Source organism: Oncorhynchus gorbuscha, linkage group LG11, assembly GCF_021184085.1.
Source record: "Oncorhynchus gorbuscha isolate QuinsamMale2020 ecotype Even-year linkage group LG11, OgorEven_v1.0, whole genome shotgun sequence".
NCBI classification, from domain to species: domain Eukaryota; kingdom Metazoa; phylum Chordata; class Actinopteri; order Salmoniformes; family Salmonidae; genus Oncorhynchus; species Oncorhynchus gorbuscha.
Window position 1 is genome coordinate 15,282,386 of NC_060183.1, and position 26,513 is coordinate 15,308,898.

At 32.9% G+C, this 26,513-nt stretch overlaps 1 protein-coding gene across 4 annotated transcripts in view; it reads left to right on the forward strand.

Annotated features, from left to right (window-relative positions):
- The window catches only part of LOC124048149 (protocadherin-15-like), a 353,300-nt gene that overhangs the window by 65,160 nt on the left and 261,627 nt on the right, over positions 1 to 26,513 (forward strand). For all 4 annotated transcript variants that reach the window (XM_046368624.1, XM_046368627.1, XM_046368626.1 and 1 more), the window contains exon 2: positions 4,754 to 4,865. In XM_046368624.1, the coding sequence (XP_046224580.1) occupies positions 4,781 to 4,865 (85 nt within the window). In that variant the 5' untranslated portion in view covers positions 4,754 to 4,780. The remainder of the gene's footprint in view (positions 1 to 4,753; positions 4,866 to 26,513) is intronic.

Below are 26,513 nucleotides of genomic sequence, written 5' to 3' on the forward strand. Positions count from 1 at the left end.
ATATTTGTTTTTAAAGTGCTCAAGCTACCAAACAGCCCTTGTTTGTCCAGCTGACTCTGCCCATGGTATTGAAAATGTAGTGATGGGTGCTGTCCATGGTGCAAAATAGGCTGGTGCTATTGGGGCTGCTGTCCATGGTGCTGAATAGGCTGGTGTTATTGGGGCAGCTGTCCATGGTGCTGAACACTACTGGTGCTTTTGTGGCTGCTGTCCATGGTGCTGAATAGGCTGGTGCTATTGGGGCTACTGATATTACTGGATCAACACTGAGTATACAAAACAATAGGAACACCTTCATAATATTGAGTTGTACCCCTTTTGCCCTCACGACAGCCTCAATTCATTGGGGCATGGACTAAAAGGTGTCAAAAGCGTTCCACAGGGTTTCTGGCCCATGTTGACTCCAATGCTTTCCACAGTTGTGTCATTCTTGATACACACAGGAAACTGTTGAGCATGAAAAACCCAGCAGTGTTGCAGTTCCTCACACAAACCAGTGGACCTGGCACCTACTACCATAGGTGGTACCACGTTTAAAGGCACTGAAGTATTTTGTCTTTCCCATTCACCCTCTGAATGGCACATACACATTTCATGTCTCAATTGTTTCAAGGCTTTAAAATCCTTCTTTAACCTGTCACCTCCCCTTCATCTACACCAATTTGAAGTGGATTTAACAGGTGACATCAATAAGGGATCATAGCTTTCACCTGGATTCACCTGGTCAGTCTATGTCATGGAAAGAGCAGGTGTTCCTAATGCTTTGTACACTATTGAGGATGCTAGTGCTGTCCATGGTGCTGAACAGTACTGCGATACCTTTAGGCTTGCAATCTTTTGTGCTGCCGCCCTCTGAAGTGCCACATTATGAAGTATAATGACGTCCATTGACATACTTTAGTTCACTTACCGGTGTTGTATTATAAATAGCTAAAGCACAGTATCGAGGACATTATGCTCAACATCCATTGTGTCATAGTTTTGTTTCATTACGATGTAAGTCGCTCTGGATAAGAGCGTCTGCTAAATGACTTAAATGTAAATGTAAAATTAACACAAAAAACACTCTAGTCAGGAGCATTCATTTGTGGCAATCTGGATGATAAAGCACATAATTATATTAATTTATATTATATTAATTATATAATTATATTAATTTGTTCCCCTGATTTAGGTCATTAATCTCTGAACATGAGTCATTCACAGATTTTTTTTAATGAGGGGAAAAAACTCACAAATATACCAAATCTAACAAATTATTAGTCTTTTGATTCCTCTCGTTATTTGCCTTCATTTTGCATTCTTCAATTCATCTTGTTTATCGTGTAGGCTTCAGTAGCTTTAGTAGAGCTTGTAGACCTTTAAAAGGGCAATCTGAAGTTGCTACATCCATTGTTAGACTTTTAAATGAATGATATTTACCCATTGATTCATAAACAATTGAACTTCTACTGTAGATGTCTCATGAGTTCAGTTCAACTGTCACCTCAAATCGGAACCCCAAATATTTTGTTTGCGAACAATGTAAATGTTAGAACTATCATCTTGATACAGATATTTCTGAGGGTTGTAGATATTTCAGAGTTGTTTCAGGGAGGCTCTCTTGCATGAGTAAATCAAGGTGCTCCGGTGTTAGTGTTGATGGGCATCAGTGCCATCATTACTCTCCTCTGGCTCCTGCTCCACTACAACCCAGTCCTGCCTGATTACCTTTCACTGTGGATAATGAGGGCTAAATTTCACCAGCCTAATATATATTAAAGTTCTCTGGGAAAGACCATTACACAATGTCCAATGAAGAATACACTAAAGAGATGTAACTTTTTTTTGGCAAGGTATTTTCTTTTCCAAGACAGTAGAGCGCCATTGGACGGATTAATATGTTGTAACGGTTTATCAAGTTTCTAGTGAAATGTTGCGTTAAAGTTAAGTAAAGATGGCTGTTTTTTTTTACTGATCTACTAATTACCGGTAAGAGTAATCCTTCCTTCAGTGTTATTGCCAGTTCCGAAAACATCACATTCCCTTTCCGCTTCATTATTCCCAATGAATAGTTTCCCGTTAGATAGCTCGCCTGGCTAATGGTGTTTCTCCTCACAGAGTTAGTGAAACACCGGTGACAGATCTGGATTAACAGCGTTAACAAGTTAAATGTGGTCCATTACCTATCTGCCCTTTGCCTGCTTCTCAGACAATACACATTTATGGCTTCCAAAGTACCATGTTACTTTCCAGTCTCCTCCATTTCACAGACATTAGATTACAGGAAGAACCAACTGCCTATTCAAGAAAACCTTTCAGAAAACATATAATATCATAGTTTTTCTCTTCTTATGCCAACTTTTTCCACTTTACAAAATATTGGAAATCATTTTTTTTCTCCGAAAATATATTAGCTTTCCCTCTCAAAGAATATTAATAAAAGATAGTTGTTGTCAGAGTAGATGTGGAGCCTTTTTGTGAGATTGTGCTGCTGGGAGGTTGAGCCAATGGCACAGGAAGGCAGGTGTTGTCTCTGTTACTCTAAGGGATTAAAGCTGAAGTGAAGGGCTCTGTCTTGGTCCATTAGCTTATTGAGACCTATATCAATAATGGGGAAGATGTTTACCGTGTGGGTGTTCGTGCGTGTGTGTGCGTGTGTGGGCATACATGCGTGCATGTGTGTGTGGGTGCATGTGCGCGTGTGTGCTCTTGTTTGGTGTGTGTGGATGTATGTTTTTAAAATGTCTCTGCAGTCAATTACCTGGGTGGATTAAATGCTCAAAAGCTCTGCTACATGAGAAAACTAGACATATTTTGGCATTAAAGCTTTGAAACCCCAGTGTTCATTTAGCTTCTGAGTCTTGGTAGTCAGAGGTCTCTCTGGTTTCATCTGGGAACAGAACTACAATTGGGGAAAGATATGCATCTGTTCTGACAATGGAGTGTATGAAATTACATTTTCTCTCCAAAGAAGCTCTTGGTTGAGAGGCGCAAAGACCATAATTATCAGTCTACTTACATGACCAGAGGCGCAACTTTCACTGGGGACGGGGGACGGGGGGGGACGGGGACGGGGACGGGGGCGCATGTCCCCCACATTCTGAAATTGCATTTTCGTGCCCCCTCCCAGTTTTATCATTGGAATGTGATACACAATGAGGCAATTGGTGTGCTTTAGGACCATACAGTCGGGCAGACTGTTTGGAGTGCTTATCTGACTGAATAATTGTTTTAAATTAACCCCCCCCCCACTACTTAAACCAAACCTGGGCTCGAACCAGGGACCCTCTGCACACATCAACAGTTACCCATCGCTCCACAAAAGCCGCGGGGAACCACTACTTCAAGGTCTCAAAGCGAGTGACGTCACCAATTGAAACGCTATTAGCACGCACCACCGCTAACTAGTTAGCCATTTCACATCGGTTACACATTGTTGGGAAAGAGCTCGCAAGTTAAGCATTTCACTGTACTGTTTAAATCTGCTGTATACGTGACAATAACACTTGCAACTCAAATCAGTTCAGAAAGAGAAGGGCTTGATGTTATAAGGAATCGGTTAGCTTGATAGCCTACGTCACGATATGTCTCTGTCTGTGTGGTATTTTTCCTTTGCTCAGGACTAAAGCCTTCTACCAAAGTATGTACTATTTAAAAATAATTTCAACCCATTGCATTTCTCCATTGGTTTTATATTTTAGTTTGAGCGAAATTGCTTTCATTAATTTAACTAGGTAAGTCAGTTAAGAACAAATTCTTATTTGCAATGATGGCCTACCAGGGAACAGTGGGTTAACTGCCTTGTTCAGGGGGAGAACAACAGATTTGAACAACAACCTTGTCAGCTCGGGGACTCCATCCAGCCACCTTTTGGTTACTGGCCCAATGCTCTAACCACTAAGCTACCTGCAGCCCCAAGTATGACACATAACATTGAATTATGCACCGTCTGTGAGATCCACACAGTCATGAATTCACAGTACCTGCATATCTTAGCGATTGCATGCATTTTTACCCTAGCACTATCCTCTTACAATCCTCTTTCAATACATTTCCCCAAAACATTTTTGGGGGTATATTATCAGTAGTGAAGGGATACATGGAAGAGACCGATTTTCATATAATTAGTTACCAATGAAGACACGAAGGAAACATCAAAGCTATACTTTATTGTGGACCGTTACTGTAATATCTCTCAGGTGGAAAACACTATAAACTACACTGTCTACTTCAAAGGGAATAGTTGAATGTAGTTCCTCCCTGGTGGTATTACATGAGAGAACCTGAATTTGATAGAAGACCCCGTAGCCCTTCGAAAAAATACTTTCACTAAGGTAAAATTGGGTAGGATATGTCCTTTGAAATGGACTGACTCAGATTCCTTTCCGAATACCTGCAATTCCCCTGTGAGGGTTAGGTTTTCGGGATTCGGGAGATGGAATAGTGGACAATGTAGAGAAAGAGTTCATATGTTAACAAGATACCATGTCAAGATACCATGTCAATGATACCATGTCAAATATTCTGTGGCATAGCAGTTTGTTTGTTCTGTGTTGTCGATGTTCATGTTAACATGTAGATGTAAAGATTTCAGCTATTATGACCTGGCTATGAAACTAATTAGACCTAGTGGATAGGGCCAAGAGGAGTTTTTCCTGTTCAAGTCAGGATGGCAGGACAAAACCCTTGGCACTTATTATGACATACGACAGAAAAGTAATTTTCCTTATCTTTCTTTCGCTTCTCTCTCTCTCTCTCTCTCACCCTCCAGGTAGGCACGCAGTAACGATTGACAAAAATGCAGAAGAGGTCATGGCACTTCAAATGGTTAGGGATAGGACTTCTGCTGTTAGCTACTTGTTGCCTGTCTCAAGACACAGATGGTAAGTCCTCTATACCTCCTCCTCAGTACCCATATCCTATGCACACTGTACATGTATGTATGTATGTGTATATATATACACACACACACAAACAACTACATTACATTACATTTAAGTCCATATATACAACGACATATATACACTACCGTTCAAAAGTTTGGGGTCACTAAGACATTTCCTTGTTTTTGAAAGAAAAGCAAAAATAATTGTCCATTTGTAAGGGTTTTCTGGTGAAAGAGAAGCGGACCAAAAAGCAGCATGGTGGTTATTCATGTTCTTTAATTTATAGAGAAACTACACATGAGATAACTAACAAAAACAACAAACGTGAGAAAAACCTAAAACAGTCCTATCTGGTGCAAACACAGAGACAGGAACAATCACCCACAAACACACAGTGAAACCCAGGCTACCTAAGTATGATTCTCAATCAGAGACAACTAATGACACCTGCCTCTGATTGAGAACCATACTAGGCTGAAAACAAAGAAATACCCAAAACCTAGAAAAACAAACATAGACTGCCCACCCAACTCACGCCCTGACCATACTAACTAAATACAAAACACAGGAAATAAAGGTCAGAACGTGACACCATTAAAATAACACCAAATTGATCAGACATACAGTGTAGACATTGTTAATGTTGTAAATGACTATTGTAGCTGGAAATGGCTGTTTTTTAATGGAATATCTACATAGGCTTACAGAGGCCCATTACCAGTAACCATCACTCCTGTGTTCCAATGGCATGTTGTGTTAACTAATCCAAGTGTATCATCTTAAAAGGCTAATTGATCATTAGAAAACCCTTTTGCAATTATGTTAACACAGCCGAAATCTGTTGTTCTGATTAAAGAAGCAATAAAACTGGCCTTCTTTAGACTAGTTGAGTATCTGGATCCTCAGCATTTGTGGGTTTGATTACAGGCTCAAAATGTCTAGAAACAAATAACTTTCTTCTGAAACTCATCAGTCTGTTCTTGTTCTGAGAAATGAAGGCTATTCCATGCGAGAAATTGGCAAGAAACTTTCACCCTTCACAAAACAGCGCAAACTGTCTCTAACCAGAATAGAAAGAGGAGTGGGAGGCCCCACTGCAGAGCAAGAGGACAAGTACATTAGAGTGTCTAGTTTGAGAAACAGATGCCTCACAATTCTTTATTTTCTTCTTTTTCCTCATCTTATCCGGCTGTTGCCATGCACCCGCAAAAAAGTTTGCTCAGATGCTCGAGTGCCTTTTGAATTTGACTTTACAAACAACAAGTGGGCTTAATTGGAGTCTATTTTCTTCGGAGCCTAGACCTATATAAAATAGCCTACCTCAGCCAGTTAAGTTATGAGGTTTAAAAGCCAAATAGAAATAGTTTTTTGTTGCATCCGACATAAAACAATAAAGAAAAAAGTCTGCACGTTCAAACGAAAACAATGTAACTAAAAAGAAAGCGCACATTTGTAATTCCCAAACTCTAAAAGTAATTGGAAAGCTAGATACAAATTATGTGTGACATTGTGGTTATAATAAAGAATGTAGCCCATCATGCAAGTGATTGCAATTAGCAAGACAATAGACTTTTTATAGCCCGGCTACTGTTGTGAAATTCTTGCAATGTAAAAAACTTGCACTGTATTCGATGCTTAAGTACTCTAATGTGTTACATTTTTAACTCAAAACAGCAAAAACCAGCATTTCTTCATCAACATACTTATGCTTTTGTTAATCTTCTTGATCTTCTTCCTTTTTTTCTGTAGCAATTTTGAGCAAATTCTCAAGGGCCACGGTTGGTTTGTCTGTGAAGATGACGTTATTGAATGCCAGCTTTGATCTGGGCCTGCAGGACGCAAAGTTCTTTGTTTGTCAGATAAATCATTGGGTCGAAACTACAGAACAATTCAAAACCAGTCGAACACACATGGTCAGTGTTCTGAGATTTTTTTAAATACAAATAATATATATATATATATATATATATATATAACATTTCTTACCGAACCGTGATGCCCGCAGGTTACAGATTGCCTTTGCCGATCGCACATTATCTTCATTCATCAGTGAGTCAATGGCTTGAATAGTCATTGACTCACTCACGCGTTGAAAATGGCGAGGGACGAGATGGAGTCACAATCCATGCCAGGCACACCTGTGAGCTCTGGAACTCCACCTCCAACAGGCAGAGGCAGGATTTCGGTTCACCCTGACATTTCCATTCCTTTTCTGACAACAGAACTTGACCAACTGCTCACCAGGCACAGCAAGGGCCAACTGCTATTCCAAGGATGTGTAACCGATGAGAGATACCATGAGTGGGCACAGAATACATAGCCTTCCCGCTGTGGACGTCTATTTCAGCACCGTTTCGCGCGGCTCTGAGACAAGCATGGAGAAACCAAAATGTTCAAATATTCCATGATATTCTTAAGATATGTGTCAACTGAATATAAGCAAGTGATGTCTGCTAAATAATCAAGCTAGGTTTCTCCAGAAATAAATCATTCTAAATGACTGGCTTTATTTACAAATTAGTGAGAATGTCTCACTCCATGTTCAAGAATGGTCTTTTTCTCGCTCACTCTTGGTTAAATGAAAACGAAATCTCTCCAAAATGTTACTTTTTAGACAAAGCAATTATTATTTAATTTAGAATCATATAAAAGCCCCTTAGATGTTAATATAGAGTCCTCCAGTCCTCTAAATGCCCCTTAGATATTAATATAGAGTCCTCCAATCCTCTAAATGTAATTATTGGCGGAAAGTCACATCATTGAATTATTTTTTTTAGATATACTGTTAAAAATGGTGTAGGTCTTATTTATTTAAAGAGCATAATGAAGCAAAAGCCTACATCTATTTTAGCACTGTTTCACTCTACTCTGAGACAAGCACGACACAGGGATTCTTTAGCTAAATAGCCCAGTACTGTACTGCCAGACATCACGTTGTACAGCGCCATATTTTCCGTTCCATCCTAACTGAAACCCAGAGGGTTTTTCATGGAATATAAACACAATAATATTAATCTAATTAAGCAAGTACCAGTCAAAAGTTTGGACACACCTACTCATTCAAGGATTTTCTATATTTTTACTATTTTCTACATTGTAGAATAACAGTGACGACATCACAACTGTAGGAGGTGTAGCCCTTCATGCACATGTTTCCTATTAGCAGGACAATATACTTTTTTATAATCCGGCTACTGTTGTGAAAATCCCTCAATTTGCAATGTATCTGATGTTTAAGTACTCAAAACAACAGTACAGTATTTCTTCATCAACATCTTTATGCTTTCGTTAATAAAATAGAATAACGAGAAAAAAGGACATTCAAATGTGGATGTTTATATTTCACTTAATCTCCATTTGGGTGTTGGTTAGACAAGAATTTGAAAATTAGGTTGCAGAAATGTTATGCTCTTAGTGTAACCTTTATTTAACTTGGCAAGTCAGTTAAGGAAAAACTCTTATTTACAAGGACAGTCTACTCCTTCTTAAATAGCCCAGTATTGTACTGCCAACTGTCGTTTTCCGTTCCAGCAAGTACCAGTCAAAAGTTTTGACCCACCTACACATTCCAGGATTTTTCTATATTTTTACTATTTTGACATTGTGGAATAATAGTGAAGACATCACACCTATGAGAATAACATGTATGGAATCAGTTAAGAACAAATTCCTATTTACAAGGACAGTCTACTCCTTCCTACCCGACGGGGATTTGAACCCCTGTCTCCTGCGTGCCCAACATTCTGTAGTACATACATGGCATGCTCTCCTTTATGTAAGGAATGAGGCACTTTCCCATGTTTACTACAGTATGTATTGTAGATGGCACAGTAGCCTAATAAACAAATAAGAACATTTTGTTAATAAAATAATGATTTAAAAAATGTTGATTTAGTTATGGATCCATAATGAATTACTATGGGAATAAATAATACTGATATACAGAAATATTGGAACAAAATTGTCTAATGAAGGCAAATGATTTAGAATTCTCCAATCCTGTAGTCTACTCCCAACGGTCCTGTTGTACATCTCCATATTTTCCATTCCATCCTAACAGAAACCCTGAGGGTTTCGTTTTTCTCTGAATAGAAACACCGTAATATTAATCTAATTAATTAAGCCAAATTTCTTAATCAATCCCATATACTATGTTATTGCAAAAAATGTTTTACATTCTCTGGTAATGCCAATATGGAATACTCTCTGGTGGGCAAACTAGCAAAAACTTGCTGAGAGAAAAAATGGCTGAGAATGAAATGACAGCACGCAAGGTGTACCGCTGTATGACGCAACTTTTAAAGGAGGAACCACTGTACTTGTCCTCTTGCTCAGTTGTGCACCAGGGCCTCCCACTCTGGTGAGAGACAGTTTGCGCTGTTCTGTGAAGGGAGTAGTACAAGGCTTTGTACCAGATCTTCAGTTTCTTGGCAATTTGTCACGTGGAATAGCCTTCATTTCTCAGACCAAGAATAGACTGACAACTTTCAGAAGAAAGGTCTTTGTTTCTAGCCATTTTGAACCTGTAATCGAACCCACAAATGCTGATGTTACAGGTACTCTACTAGTCCAAAGAAGGCCAGTTTTATTGCTTTTTTAATCAGAACAACAGTTTTCAGCTGTGCTAACATAATTGGAAAAGGGTTTTCTAATGATCAATTAGCCTATTAAAATGATCAACTTGGATTAGCTAACACAACGTGCCATTGGAACACAGGAGTGATGGTTGCTGATGATGGTCCTCTGTACGCCTATGTAGATATTCCATTAAAAAATCTGCCGTTTCCAGCTACAATAGACATTTACAACATTACCGATGTCTACACTGTATTTCTGATCAATGTGATGTTATTTTAATGGACAAAAAATGTGCCTTTCTTTCAAAACCAAGGACATTTTGAAGTGACACCAACCTTTTTGAACCGGTAGTGTATGTACAACTACATACAACTAGATTTGCCAGTGTGTCTTTGTTTCCAAATACCCAGTTAATGAAATACATTGATGTGTTTATTTTCATGAAAGTGTAGTATTTCTGTCATTTGTACCACTGTATTTGATGTCATGGTCTCAGATTCAAGCTACCTGAAATGTTCAGCTTGCCTCCACCCACAGCTAAACTCTGATTCTATACTCCTGCTCAGTTATAGCCTCGTGCTCACTTATTCATATTCTACCTGACACATTCCTCAGGATTTATGTGCCAATATTTGACTCATTTGACCCGTGCCTTAATGGAGTTGTATATTCTGAAATGTACTATTGATTTATCGAAGCTCCTCCATGCACCTGCCCCCCTCAAAACATTTTTTTTTACAGAAAAGAAAGGTAGAAATGTCTTTGATCCAACTATTTCAAACTGATTTATCGGGTTGGGCCACAAATGTTGGACACTTTAATGAACTGTTCTCACCTTGGTGCGATGTTATTTTCACCTCTGGTTAAGAAATCGGATTTTCACCGCTTTTGTCTGTCCCACTTTCTGATGTACATTTAGACTTAATTAGGGGTCAAGGCTTTGAAGCTGTAGTTGGTAATGCTCTTATATTGACCTACTACCTAGGATGATCGTCAAGGTGCTGGAGAATAGTTTCTGGTCTGTCTATTCATGTAAAACTTTAGACCACTTGACAACCTAGAGCAATGTGGCATGACATCATCATGGTCAAGTGGACTATTTCCTATTTCAGTCGAAGATATCCATTTGTCACTGAAGCAGATGGATGTTAGAGAGATGAGATGAGTGTGTTGTAGCAAAGCAACTCTAAATAAATGAATACATCCTCATCCTGTGGTTGCCATGGAGCTACAGATACCGTCTTAAGCCAGTGATCAGTGTCACCCACAGAGACGGTCTTAATTTGAGTTTGTGCCCTCTTCTCTCTCTCAATTCAGTTCAATTCAATACTCTATCTCACTCTCCTGTCCCGCTCTCTTCATAGGAGTGATAGATACCGATCAGTCTCACCATGCAGACAGACTCTCTCTCATTCTGTTCTCTCTCTCTCTCTCTCTCTCTCTCTCTCTCTCTCTCTCTCTCTCTCTCTCTCTCTCTCTCTCTCTCTCTCTCTCTCTCTCTCCAGCTCTCTCTCTCCAGCTCTCTCTCTCTCTCTCTCCAGCTCTCTCTCTCTCTCCACCTCTCTCTCTCCCACTCTCTTTCTCCACCTCTCTTTCTATGATCTCTCTCCTCTGTCCCTCTTTCCATTCTTTCTGCAGTTAGACAGTTGAGTTTCCCCTCGTGAGTAACTTTTATTTATTCAGGGGAGCCTAATTGAGACCAGAGAATAATTTCCAATGGTGACCTCCGGACATAATATAAAGATAAAAATGACAAGATACAAGATAGAATAACAAGTACATTACATAGAACATAAAGAAACGTCACAGCCGCCATCAATCAGCTCTCCCCAGGGGAGACCTGAGGAATCTCAAGAGTTAACCAATCCTGTGAATGGGTTTGGTAACTCTTGTTTTTATGCTTCAACAATCAAGTTAGGTAGATTGGAAGCTTGAGTAGTAGAGCTTTGTAAACAAAAAGGGAGTAACGAAGTGATCTACGTAACTTTAATGAGGCCCAGACAACCTTTTGATACAGGATGCAGTGATGCATATAAAAAATGTCACCTGGGATAAAGCGAAGGGCGCTATAGTATAGACAGCATCCAAAGGTTTAAGAGTAGTGGCTGCTGCATTCTGATAAATGGTGTCACCGTAGTCAAGAACTGTCAGGAAGGTTGACTGGACAATCTGCTTCCAGCTGTTTAGGAGGAGCCATGGAAGAGGAAGAGTCTATTTCTATAAAAGAAGCCTACTTTAAATCTCCTCTTTACTAGCTCATCCGTATGTTTTTTAAACATCCAATTATCCTCAATCCAAAAGTCCAGATATTTATAGGCGGGAACCTGCTCGATGAAAGAACCATCTAATGCATAAATGCCATCTGAAATATTTCTATGAGAATTACATTTAGTTTTTCCAACAAATTCAGCAAGGCAACAAAATCAGACTACAACGCCAACATAGTCTGGTCAGATGTAGGGGCAATAGCTTACATAACAGTGTCATCTGCATACAGATGAATGTTACATGTTTTTGCAGATAGACCAATATGATTTATATAAATAGGACAGGTCTCAAAATCGACCCCTTCAGGACACCTTTAGTAATATTGAGGTAACTTAACTTGGCACCCACAGAAAGCATACATTGCGTCTGATCGTGTCTGATAGATGGTTCCCAAACCACTTGCAAGACGCCTGGTCGATGCCCATTTCAGACAACCTTTGAATGGATAGAGGATGGTTGACAGTATCAAATCCATCGATCAAATGTATTTGAAAAGCCCTCTCTATATCAGCCGACATCACAAAGTGCTATCCAGAAACCCAGCCTAAAACCCCAAACACCAAACAAATGCCTTGGCTAGGTCTATAAATATGGCGACACAGTGATTCCTATTATCTTAGCAAATTAATATGTACAATAAGACAAGTGTAGTTACTGAAACGGTGCTATGTCCAGGTTTATAACCAGACTCTGCTGGGGAACCAGGGCTGTACATTGATAGGACTGTAGGTTGGTTCCCCCTGAGCACTGAGAGGCACCAATCCGGTGCCAAGGCAGGCAAAGTGTCCCACTCACACCTACACACTTATCCAGAGAGTTCTCTCTCTGCTATGCACCACATGCCCCTCTGCGCTATACATATACATATAAGTGTCTAGCTAGCTATACATATACATATAAGTGTCTAGCTATACATATACATATAAGTGTCTAGCTAGCTATACATATACATATAAGTGTCTAGCTATACATATACATATAAGTGTCTAGCTAGCTATACATATACATATAAGTGTCTAGCTAGCTATACATAATACATATAAGTGTCTAGCTAGCTATACATATACATATAAGTGTCTAGCTAGCTATACATAATACATATAAGTGTCTAGCTAGCTATACATATAAGTGTCTAGCTATACATATACATATAAGTGTCTAGCTAGCTATACATAATACATATAAGTGTCTAGCTATACATATACATATAAGTGTCTAGCTATACATATACATATAAGTGTCTAGCTAGCTATACATAATACATATAAGTGTCTAGCTATAGCATATAAGTGTCTAGCTATACATATACATATAAGTGTCTAGCTAGCTATACATAATACATATAAGTGTCTAGCTAGCTATACATATACATATAAGTGTCTAGCTATACATATACATATAAGTGTCTAGCTAGCTATACATAATACATATAAGTGTCTAGCTATACATATACATATAAGTGTCTAGCTACTATACATATACATATAAGTGTCTAGCTATACATATACATATAAGTGTCTAGCTATACATATACATATAAGTGTCTAGCTATACATAATACATATAAGTGTCTAGCTATACATATACATATAAGTGTCTAGCTATACATATACATATAAGTGTCTAGCTATACATAATACATATAAGTGTCTAGCTATACATATACATATAAGTGTCTAGCTATACATAATACATATAAGTGTCTAGCTATACATATACATATAAGTGTCTAGCTATACATATACATATAAGTGTCTAGCTATACATATACATATAAGTGTCTAGCTATACATAATACATATAAGTGTCTAGCTATACATATACATATAAGTGTCTAGCTATACATATACATATAAGTGTCTAGCTATACATATACATATAAGTGTCTAGCTATACATATACATATAAGTGTCTAGCTATACATATACATATAAGTGTCTAGCTACATATACATATAAGTGTCTAGCTATACATAATACATATAAGTGTCTAGCTATACATATACATATAAGTGTCTAGCTATACATATACATATAAGTGTCTAGCTATACATATACATATAAGTGTCTAGCTATACATATACATATAAGTGTCTAGCTATACATATACATATAAGTGTCTAGCTATACATATACATATAAGTGTCTAGCTATACATAATACATATAAGTGTCTAGCTATACATATACATATAAGTGTCTAGCTATACATAATACATATAAGTGTCTAGCTAGCTATACATATACATATAAGTGTCTAGCTATACATATACATATAAGTGTCTAGCTATACATATACATATAAGTGTCTAGCTATACATATACATATAAGTGTCTAGCTATACATAATACATATAAGTGTCTAGCTATACATATACATATAAGTGTCTAGCTATACATAATACATATAAGTGTCTAGCTAGTGTCTAGCTATACATATACATATAAGTGTCTAGCTATACATATACATATAAGTGTCTAGCTATACATATACATATAAGTGTCTAGCTATACATATACATATAAGTGTCTAGCTATACATAATACATATAATATACATATAAGTCTAGCTATACATAATACATATAAGTGTCTAGCTATACATAATACATATAAGTGTCTAGCTATACATATACATATAAGTGTCTAGCTATACATAATACATATAAGTGTCTAGCTAGCTATACATATACATATAAGTGTCTAGCTATACATATACATATAAGTGTCTAGCTATACATAATACATATAAGTGTCTAGCTATACATATACATATAAGTGTCTAGCTATACATAATACATATAAGTGTCTAGCTATACATATACATATAAGTGTCTAGCTATACATAATACATATAAGTGTCTAGCTATACATATACATATAAGTGTCTAGCTATACATAATACATATAAGTGTCTAGCTATACATAATACATATAAGTGTCTAGCTATACATAATACATATAAGTGTCTAGCTATACATATACATATAAGTGTCTAGCTATACATAATACATATAAGTGTCTAGCTATACATATACATATAAGTGTCTAGCTATACATATACATATAAGTGTCTAGCTATACATATACATATAAGTGTCTAGCTATACATAATACATATAAGTGTCTAGCTATACATATACATATAAGTGTCTAGCTATACATAATACATATAAGTGTCTAGCTATACATAATACATATAAGTGTCTAGCTATACATAATACATATAAGTGTCTAGCTATACATATACATATAAGTGTCTAGCTATACATATACATATAAGTGTCTAGCTATACATATACATATAAGTGTCTAGCTAGCTATACATATACATATAAGTGTCTAGCTATACATATACATATAAGTGTCTAGCTATACATAATACATATAAGTGTCTAGCTATACATATACATATAAGTGTCTAGCTATACATAATACATATAAGTGTCTAGCTATACATATACACATATAAGTGTCTAGCTATATACATATATACATATAAGTGTCTAGCTATACATATACATATAAGTGTCTAGCTAGCTATACATAATACATATAAGTGTCTAGCTATACATAATACATATAAGTGTCTAGCTATACATATACATATAAGTGTCTAGCTATACATAATACATATAAGTGTCTAGCTATACATATACATATAAGTGTCTAGCTATACATAATACATATAAGTGTCTAGCTATACATATACATATAAGTGTCTAGCTATACATATACATATAAGTGTCTAGCTATACATAATACATATAAGTGTCTAGCTATACATATACATATAAGTGTCTAGCTATACATATACATATAAGTGTCTAGCTATACATAATACATATAAGTGTCTAGCTATACATAATACATATAAGTGTCTAGCTATACATAATACATATAAGTGTCTAGCTATACATATACATATAAGTGTCTAGCTATACATATACATATAAGTGTCTAGCTAGCTACATAATACATATAAGTGTCTAGCTATACATATACATATAAGTGTCTAGCTATACATATACATATAAGTGTCTAGCTGTACATATACTATAAGTGTCTAGCTATACATATACATATAAGTGTCTAGCTATACATATACATATAAGTGTCTAGCTATACATAATACATATAAGTGTCTAGCTATACATAATACATATAAGTGTCTAGCTATACATATACATATAAGTATCTAGCTATACATAATACATATAAGTGTCTAGCTATACATAATACATATAAGTGTCTAGCTATACATATACATATAAGTGTCTAGCTATACATATACATATAAGTGTCTAGCTATACATATACATATAAGTGTCTAGCTATACATATACATATAAGTGTCTAGCTATACATATACATATAAGTGTCTAGCTATACATATACATATAAGTGTCTAGCTATACATATACATATAAGTGTCTAGCTATACATATACATATAAGTGTCTAGCTATACATATACATATAAGTGTCTAGCTATACATATACATATAAGTGTCTAGCTATACATATACATATAAGTGTCTAGCTATACATATACATATAAGTGTCTAGCTATACATATACATATAAGTGTCTAGCTATACATATACATATAAGTGTCTAGCTATACATATACATATAAGTGTCTAGCTATACATAATACATATAAGTGTCTAGCTATACATATACATATAAGTGTCTAGCTATACATATACATATAAGTGTCTAGCTATACATATACATATAAGTGTCTAGCTATACATATACATATAAGTGTCTAGCTATACATATACATATAAGTGTCTAGCTATACATATACATATAAGTGTCTAGCTATACATATACATATAAGTGTCTAGCTATACATAATACATATAAGTGTCTAGCTATACATAATACATATAAGTGTCTAGCTATACATATACATATAAGTGTCTAGCTATACATAATACATATAAGTGTCTAGCTATACATATACATATAAGTGTCTAGCTATACATATACATATAAGTGTCTAGCTATACATATACATATAAGTGTCTAGCTATACATATACATATAAGTGTCTAGCTATACATATACATATAAGTGTCTAGCTATACATATACATATAAGTGTCTAGCTATACATATACATATAAGTGTCTAGCTATACATATACATATAAGTGTCTAGCTATACATATACATATAAGTGTCTAGCTATATAATACATATACATATAAGTGTCTAGCTATACATATACATATAAGTGTCTAGCTATACATATACATATAAGTGTCTAGCTATACATATACATATAAGTGTCTAGCTATACATATACATATAAGTGTCTAGCTATACATATACATATAAGTGTCTAGCTATACATATACATATAAGTGTCTAGCTATACATATACATATAAGTGTCTAGCTATACATATACATATAAGTGTCTAGCTATACATATACATATAAGTGTCTAGCTATACATATATACATATACATATAAGTGTCTAGCTATACATAATACATATAAGTGTCTAGCTATACATATACATATAAGTGTCTAGCTATACATAATACATATAAGTGTCTAGCTATACATATACATATAAGTGTCTAGCTATACATATACATATAAGTGTCTAGCTATACATATACATATAAGTGTCTAGCTATACATATACATATAAGTGTCTAGCTATACATAATACATATAAGTGTCTAGCTATACATATACATATAAGTGTCTAGCTATACATAATACATATAAGTGTCTAGCTATACATATACATATAAGTGTCTAGCTATACATATACATATAAGTGTCTAGCTATACATAATACATATAAGTGTCTAGCTATACATATACATATAAGTGTCTAGCTATACATAATACATATAAGTGTCTAGCTATACATAATACATATAAGTGTCTAGCTATACATATACATATAAGTGTCTAGCTATACATAATACATATAAGTGTCTAGCTATACATATACATATAAGTGTCTAGCTATACATATACATATAAGTGTCTAGCTAGCTATACATATACATATAAGTGTCTAGCTATACATAATACATATAAGTGTCTAGCTATACATAATACATATATAAGTGTCTAGCTATACATATACATATAAGTGTCTAGCTATACATATACATATAAGTGTCTAGCTATACATATACATATAAGTGTCTAGCTATACATATACATATAAGTGTCTAGTGTCTAGCTATACATATACATATAAGTGTCTAGCTATACATATACATATAAGTGTCTAGCTATACATAATACATATAAGTGTCTAGCTATACATATACATATAAGTGTCTAGCTATACATATACATATAAGTGTCTAGCTATACATATACATATAAGTGTCTAGCTATACATATACATATAAGTGTCTAGCTATACATATACATATAAGTGTCTAGCTATACATAATACATATAAGTGTCTAGCTATACATATACATATAAGTGTCTAGCTAGCTATACATATACATATAAGTGTCTAGCTATACATATACATATAAGTGTCTAGCTATACATATACATATAAGTGTCTAGCTATACATATACATATAAGTGTCTAGCTACATATACATATAAGTGTCTAGCTATACATATACATATAAGTGTCTAGCTATACATATACATATAAGTGTCTAGCTATACATAATACATATAAGTGTCTAGCTATACATAATACATATAAGTGTCTAGCTATACATATACATATAAGTGTCTAGCTATACATAATACATATAAGTGTCTAGCTATACATATACATATAAGTGTCTAGCTATACATATACATATAAGTGTCTAGCTATACATATACATATAAGTGTCTAGCTATACATATACATATAAGTGTCTATATAAGTGTCTAGTGTCTAGCTATACATATACATATAAGTGTCTAGCTATACATATACATATAAGTGTCTAGCTATACATAATACATATAATAAGTGTCTAGCTATACATATACATATAAGTGTCTAGCTATACATATACATATAAGTGTCTAGCTATACATAATACATATAAGTGTCTAGCTATACATATACATATAAGTGTCTAGCTATATACATATACATATAAGTGTCTAGCTATACATATACATATAAGTGTCTAGCTATACATATACATATAAGTGTCTAGCTATACATATACATATAAGTGTCTAGCTATACATATACATATAAGTGTCTAGCTATACATATACATATAAGTGTCTAGCTATACATATACATATAAGTGTCTAGCTATACATAATACATATAAGTGTAGCTATACATATACATATAAGTGTCTAGCTATACATAATACATATAAGTGTCTAGCTATACATAATACATATAAGTGTCTAGCTATACATATACATATAAGTGTCTAGCTATACATAATACATATAAGTGTCTAGCTATACATAATACATATAAGTGTCTAGCTATACATATACATATAAGTGTCTAGCTATACATATACATATAAGTGTCTAGCTATACATATACATATAAGTGTCTAGCTATACATATACATATAAGTGTCTAGCTATACATAATACATATAAGTGTCTAGCTATACATATACATATAAGTGTCTAGCTATACATAATACATATAAGTGTCTAGCTATACATAATACATATAAGTGTCTAGCTATACATATACATATAAGTGTCTAGCTATACATATACATATAAGTGTCTAGCTATACATAATACATATAAGTGTCTAGCTATACATATACATATAAGTGTCTAGCTATACATATACATATAAGTGTCTAGCTATACATATACATATAAGTGTCTAGCTATACATATACATATAAGTGTCTAGCTATACATATACATATAAGTGTCTAGCTATACATATACATATAAGTGTCTAGCTATACATAATACATATAAGTGTCTAGCTATACATATACATATAAGTGTCTAGCTATACATAATACATATAAGTGTCTAGCTATACATAATACATATAAGTGTCTAGCTATACATAATACATATAAGTGTCTAGCTATACATATACATATAAGTGTCTAGCTATACATAAGTACTATATACATATAAGTGTCTAGCTATACATATACATATAAGTGTCTAGCTATACATATACATATAAGTGTCTAGCTATACATATACATATAAGTGTCTAGCTATACATATACATATAAGTGTCTAGCTATACATAATACATATAAGTGTCTAGCTATACATATACATATAAGTGTCTAGCTATACATATACATATAAGTGTCTAGCTATACATATACATATAAGTGTCTAGCTAGCTATACATATACATATAAGTGTCTAGCTATACATATACATATAAGTGTCTAGCTATACATATACATATAAGTGTCTCATAGCTAGCTATACATATACATATAAGTGTCTAGCTATACATATACATATAAGTGTCTAGCTATACATATACATATAAGTGTCTAGCTATACATATACATATAAGTGTCTAGCTATACATATACATATAAGTGTCTAGCTATACATAATACATATAAGTGTCTAGCTATACATATACATATAAGTGTCTAGCTATACATAATACATATAAGTGTCTAGCTATACATAATACATATAAGTGTCTAGCTATACATATACATATAAGTGTCTAGCTATACATAATACATATAAGTGTCTAGCTATACATATACATATAAGTGTCTAGCTATACATAATACATATAAGTGTCTAGCTATACATAATACATATAAGTGTCTAGCTATACATATACATATAAGTGTCTAGCTATACATAATACATATAAGTGTCTAGCTATACATAATACATATAAGTGTCTAGCTATACATAATACATATAAGTGTCTAGCTATACATATACATATAAGTGTCTAGCTATACATAATACATATAAGTGTCTAGCTATACATAATACATATAAGTGTCTAGCTATACATAATACATATAAGTGTCTAGCTATACATATACATATAAGTGTCTAGCTATACATAATACATATAAGTGTCTAGCTATACATAATACATATAAGTGTCTAGCTATACATATACATATAAGTGTCTAGCTATACATATACATATAAGTGTCTAGCTATACATATACATATAAGTGTCTAGCTATACATAATACATATAAGTGTCTAGCTATACATATACATATAAGTGTCTAGCTATACATATACATATAAGTGTCTAGCTATACATAATACATATAAGTGTCTAGCTATACATATACATATAAGTGTCTAGCTATACATATACATATAAGTGTCTAGCTATACATATACATATAAGTGTCATATACATATAAGTGTCTAGCTATACATATACATATAAGTGTCTAGCTATACATATACATATAAGTGTCTAGCTATACATATACATATAAGTGTCTAGCTATACATATACATATAAGTGTCTAGCTATACATAATACATATAAGTGTCTAGCTATACATATACATATAAGTGTCTAGCTATACATATACATATAAGTGTCTAGCTATACATAATACATATAAGTGTCTAGCTATACATATACATATAGTGTCTAGCTATACATATACATATAAGTGTCTAGCTATACATATACATATAAGTGTCTAGCTATACATATACATATAAGTGTCTAGCTATACATAATACATATAAGTGTCTAGCTATACATATACATATAAGTGTCTAGCTATACATATACATATAAGTGTCTAGCTATACATATACATATAAGTGTCTAGCTATACATATACATATAAGTGTCTAGCTATACATATACATATAAGTGTCTAGCTATACATATACATATAAGTGTCTAGCTATACATATACATATAAGTGTCTAGCTATACATATACATATAAGTGTCTAGCTATACATATACATATAAGTGTCTAGCTATACATAATACATATAAGTGTCTAGCTATACATATACATATAAGTGTCTAGCTATACTATACATATACATATAAGTGTCTAGCTAGCTATACATATACATATAAGTGTCTAGCTATACATATACATATAAGTGTCTAGCTATACATAATACATATAAGTGTCTAGCTATACATATACATATAAGTGTCTAGCTATACATATACATATAAGTGTCTAGCTATACATATACATATAAGTGTCTAGCTATACATATACATATAAGTGTCTAGCTATACATATACATATACATATATACATATAAGTGTCTAGTGTCTAGCTATACATAATACATATAAGTGTCTAGCTATACATATACATATAAGTGTCTAGCTATACATATACATATAAGTGTCTAGCTATACATAATACATATAATATACATATAAGTGTCTAGCTATACATAATACATATAAGTGTCTAGCTAGCTATACATATAAGTGTCTATATACATATAAGTGTCTAGCTAGCTATACATATACATATAAGTGTCTAGCTATACATAATACATATAAGTGTCTAGCTATACATAATACATATAAGTGTCTAGCTATACATAATACATATAAGTGTCTAGCTATACATAATACATATAAGTGTCTAGCTATACATAATACATATAAGTGTCTAGCTATACATATACATATAAGTGTCTAGCTATACATAATACATATAAGTGTCTAGCTATATACATATACATATAAGTGTCTAGCTATACATATACATATAAGTGTCTAGCTATACATAATACATATAAGTGTCTAGCTATACATAATACATATAAGTGTCTAGCTATACATAATACATATAAGTGTCTAGCTATACATAATACATATAAGTGTCTAGCTAGCTATACATATACATATAAGTGTCTAGCTATACATATACATATAAGTGTCTAGCTATACATATACATATAAGTGTCTAGCTATACATATACATATAAGTGTCTAGCTATACATATACATATAAGTGTCTAGCTATACATATACATATAAGTGTCTAGCTATACATATACATATAAGTGTCTAGCTATACATATACATATAAGTGTCTAGCTATACATATACATATAAGTGTCTAGCTATACATATACATATAAGTGTCTAGCTATACATATACATATAAGTGTCTAGCTATACATATACATATAAGTGTCTAGCTATACATATACATATAAGTGTCTAGCTAGCTATACATAATACATATAAGTGTCTAGCTATACATATACATATAAGTGTCTAGCTATACATATACATATAAGTGTCTAGCTATACATAATACATATAAGTGTCTAGCTATACATATACATATAAGTGTCTAGCTATACATAATACATATAAGTGTCTAGCTATACATATACATATAAGTGTCTAGCTATACATATACATATAAGTGTCTAGCTATACATATACATATAAGTGTCTAGCTATACATAATACAGCTAGCTATACATATACATATAAGTGTCTAGCTATACATATACATATAAGTGTCTAGCTACATATACATAAGTGTCTAGCTATACATATACATATAAGTGCTATACATAATACATATAAGTGTCTAGCTATACATATACATATAAGTGTCTAGCTATACATAATACATATAAGTGTCTAGCTATACATATACATATAAGTGTCTAGCTATACATATACATATAAGTATCTAGTGTCTAGCTATACATAATATAAGTGTCTAGCTATATAAGTGTCTAGCTATACATATACATATAAGTGTCTAGCTATACATATACATATAAGTGTCTAGCTATACATATACATATAAGTGTCTAGCTATACATATACATATAAGTGTCTAGCTATACATATACATATAAGTGTCTAGCTATACATATACATATAAGTGTCTAGCTATACATATACATATAAGTGTCTAGCTATACATATACATATAAGTGTCTAGCTATACATATACATATAAGTGTCTAGCTATACATATACATATAAGTGTCTAGCTATACATATACATATAAGTGTCTAGCTATACATATACATATAAGTGTCTAGCTATACATATACATATAAGTGTCTAGCTATACATATACATATAAGTGTCTAGCTATACATATACATATAAGTGTCTAGCTATACATAATACATATAAGTGTCTAGCTATACATAATACATATAAGTGTCTAGCTATACATATACATATAAGTGTCTAGCTATACATATACATATAAGTGTCTAGCTATACATACATACATATAAGTGTCTAGCTATACATATACATATAAGTGTCTAGCTATACATATACATATAAGTGTCTAGCTATACATATACATATAAGTGTCTAGCTATACATATACATATAAGTGTCTAGCTATACATATACATATAAGTGTCTAGCTATACATAATACATATAAGTGTCTAGCTATACATATACATATAAGTGTCTAGCTATACATATACATATAAGTGTCTAGCTATACATATACATATAAGTGTCTAGCTATACATATACATATAAGTGTCTAGCTATACATATACATATAAGTGTCTAGCTATACATAATACATATAAGTGTCTAGCTATACATATACATATAAGTGTCTAGCTATACATATACATATAAGTGTCTAGCTATACATATACATATAAGTGTCTAGCTATACATATACATATAAGTGTCTAGCTATACATAATACATATACAGCTATACATAGTGTCTAGCTATACATAATACATATAAGTGTCTAGCTATACATAATACATATAAGTGTCTAGCTATACATAATACATATAAGTGTCTAGCTATACATATACATATAAGTGTCTAGCTATACATATACATATAAGTGTCTATACATATAAGTGTCTAGCTATACATATACATATAAGTGTCTAGCTATACATATACATATAAGTGTCTAGCTATACATAATACATATAAGTGTCTAGCTATACATAATACATATAAGTGTCTAGCTATACATATACTATAAGTGTCTAGCTATACATATACATATAAGTGTCTAGCTATACATATACATATAAGTGTCTAGCTATACATATACATATAAGTGTCTAGCTATACATATACATATAAGTGTCTAGCTATACATATACATATAAGTGTCTAGCTATACATAATACATATAAGTGTCTAGCTATACATATACATATAAGTGTCTAGCTATACATAATACATATAAGTGTCTAGCTATACATAATACATATAAGTGTCTAGCTATACATATACATATAAGTGTCTAGCTATACATATACATATAAGTGTCTAGCTATACATATACATATAAGTGTCTAGCTATACATATACATATAAGTGTCTAGCTATACATATACATATAAGTGTCTAGCTATACATAATACATATAAGTGTCTAGCTATACATATACATATAAGTGTCTAGCTATACATATACATATAAGTGTCTAGCTATACATATACATATAAGTGTCTAGCTATACATATACATATAAGTGTCTAGCTATACATATACATATAAGTGTCTAGCTATACATATACATATAAGTGTCTAGCTATACATATACATATAAGTGTCTAGCTATACATATACATATAAGTGTCTAGCTATACATATACATATAAGTGTCTAGCTATACATATACATATAAGTGTCTAGCTATACATAATACATATAAGTGTCTAGCTATACATATACATATAAGTGTCTAGCTATACATATACATATAAGTGTCTAGCTATACATATACATATAAGTGTCTAGCTATACATATACATATAAGTGTCTAGCTATACATATACATATAAGTGTCTAGCTATACATATACATATAAGTGTCTAGCTATACATAATACATATAAGTGTCTAGCTAGCTATACATATACATATAAGTGTCTAGCTAGCTATACATAATACATATAAGTGTCTAGCTATACATAATACATATAAGTGTCTAGCTATACATATACATATAAGTGTCTAGTCTAGTCTAGCTATACATATACATATAAGTGTCTAGCTATACATATACATATAAGTGTCTAGCTATACATAATACATATAAGTGTCTAGCTATACATAATACATATAAGTGTCTAGCTATACATAATACATATAAGTGTCTAGCTATACATATACATATAAGTGTCTAGCTATACATAATACATATAAGTGTCTAGCTATACATATACATATAAGTGTCTAGCTATACATATACATATAAGTGTCTAGCTATACATAATACATATAAGTGTCTAGCTAGCTATACATATACATATAAGTGTCTAGCTATACATAATACATATAAGTGTCTAGCTATACATATACATATAAGTGTCTAGCTATACATAATACATATAAGTGTCTAGCTATACATAATACATATAAGTGTCTAGCTATACATATACATATAAGTGTCTAGCTATACATAATACATATAAGTGTCTAGCTATACATATACATATAAGTGTCTAGCTATACATATACATATAAGTGTCTAGCTATACATATACATATAAGTGTCTAGCTATACATATACATATAAGTGTCTAGCTATACATAATACATATAAGTGTCTAGCTATACATATACATATAAGTGTCTAGCTATACATATACATATAAGTGTCTAGCTATACATATACATATAAGTGTCTAGCTATACATAATACATATAAGTGTCTAGCTATACATATACATATAAGTGTCTAGCTATACATATACATATAAGTGTCTAGCTATACATATACATATAAGTGTCTAGCTATACATATACATATAAGTGTCTAGCTATACATATACATATAAGTGTCTAGCTATACATAATACATATAAGTGTCTAGCTATACATATACATATAAGTGTCTAGCTATACATAATA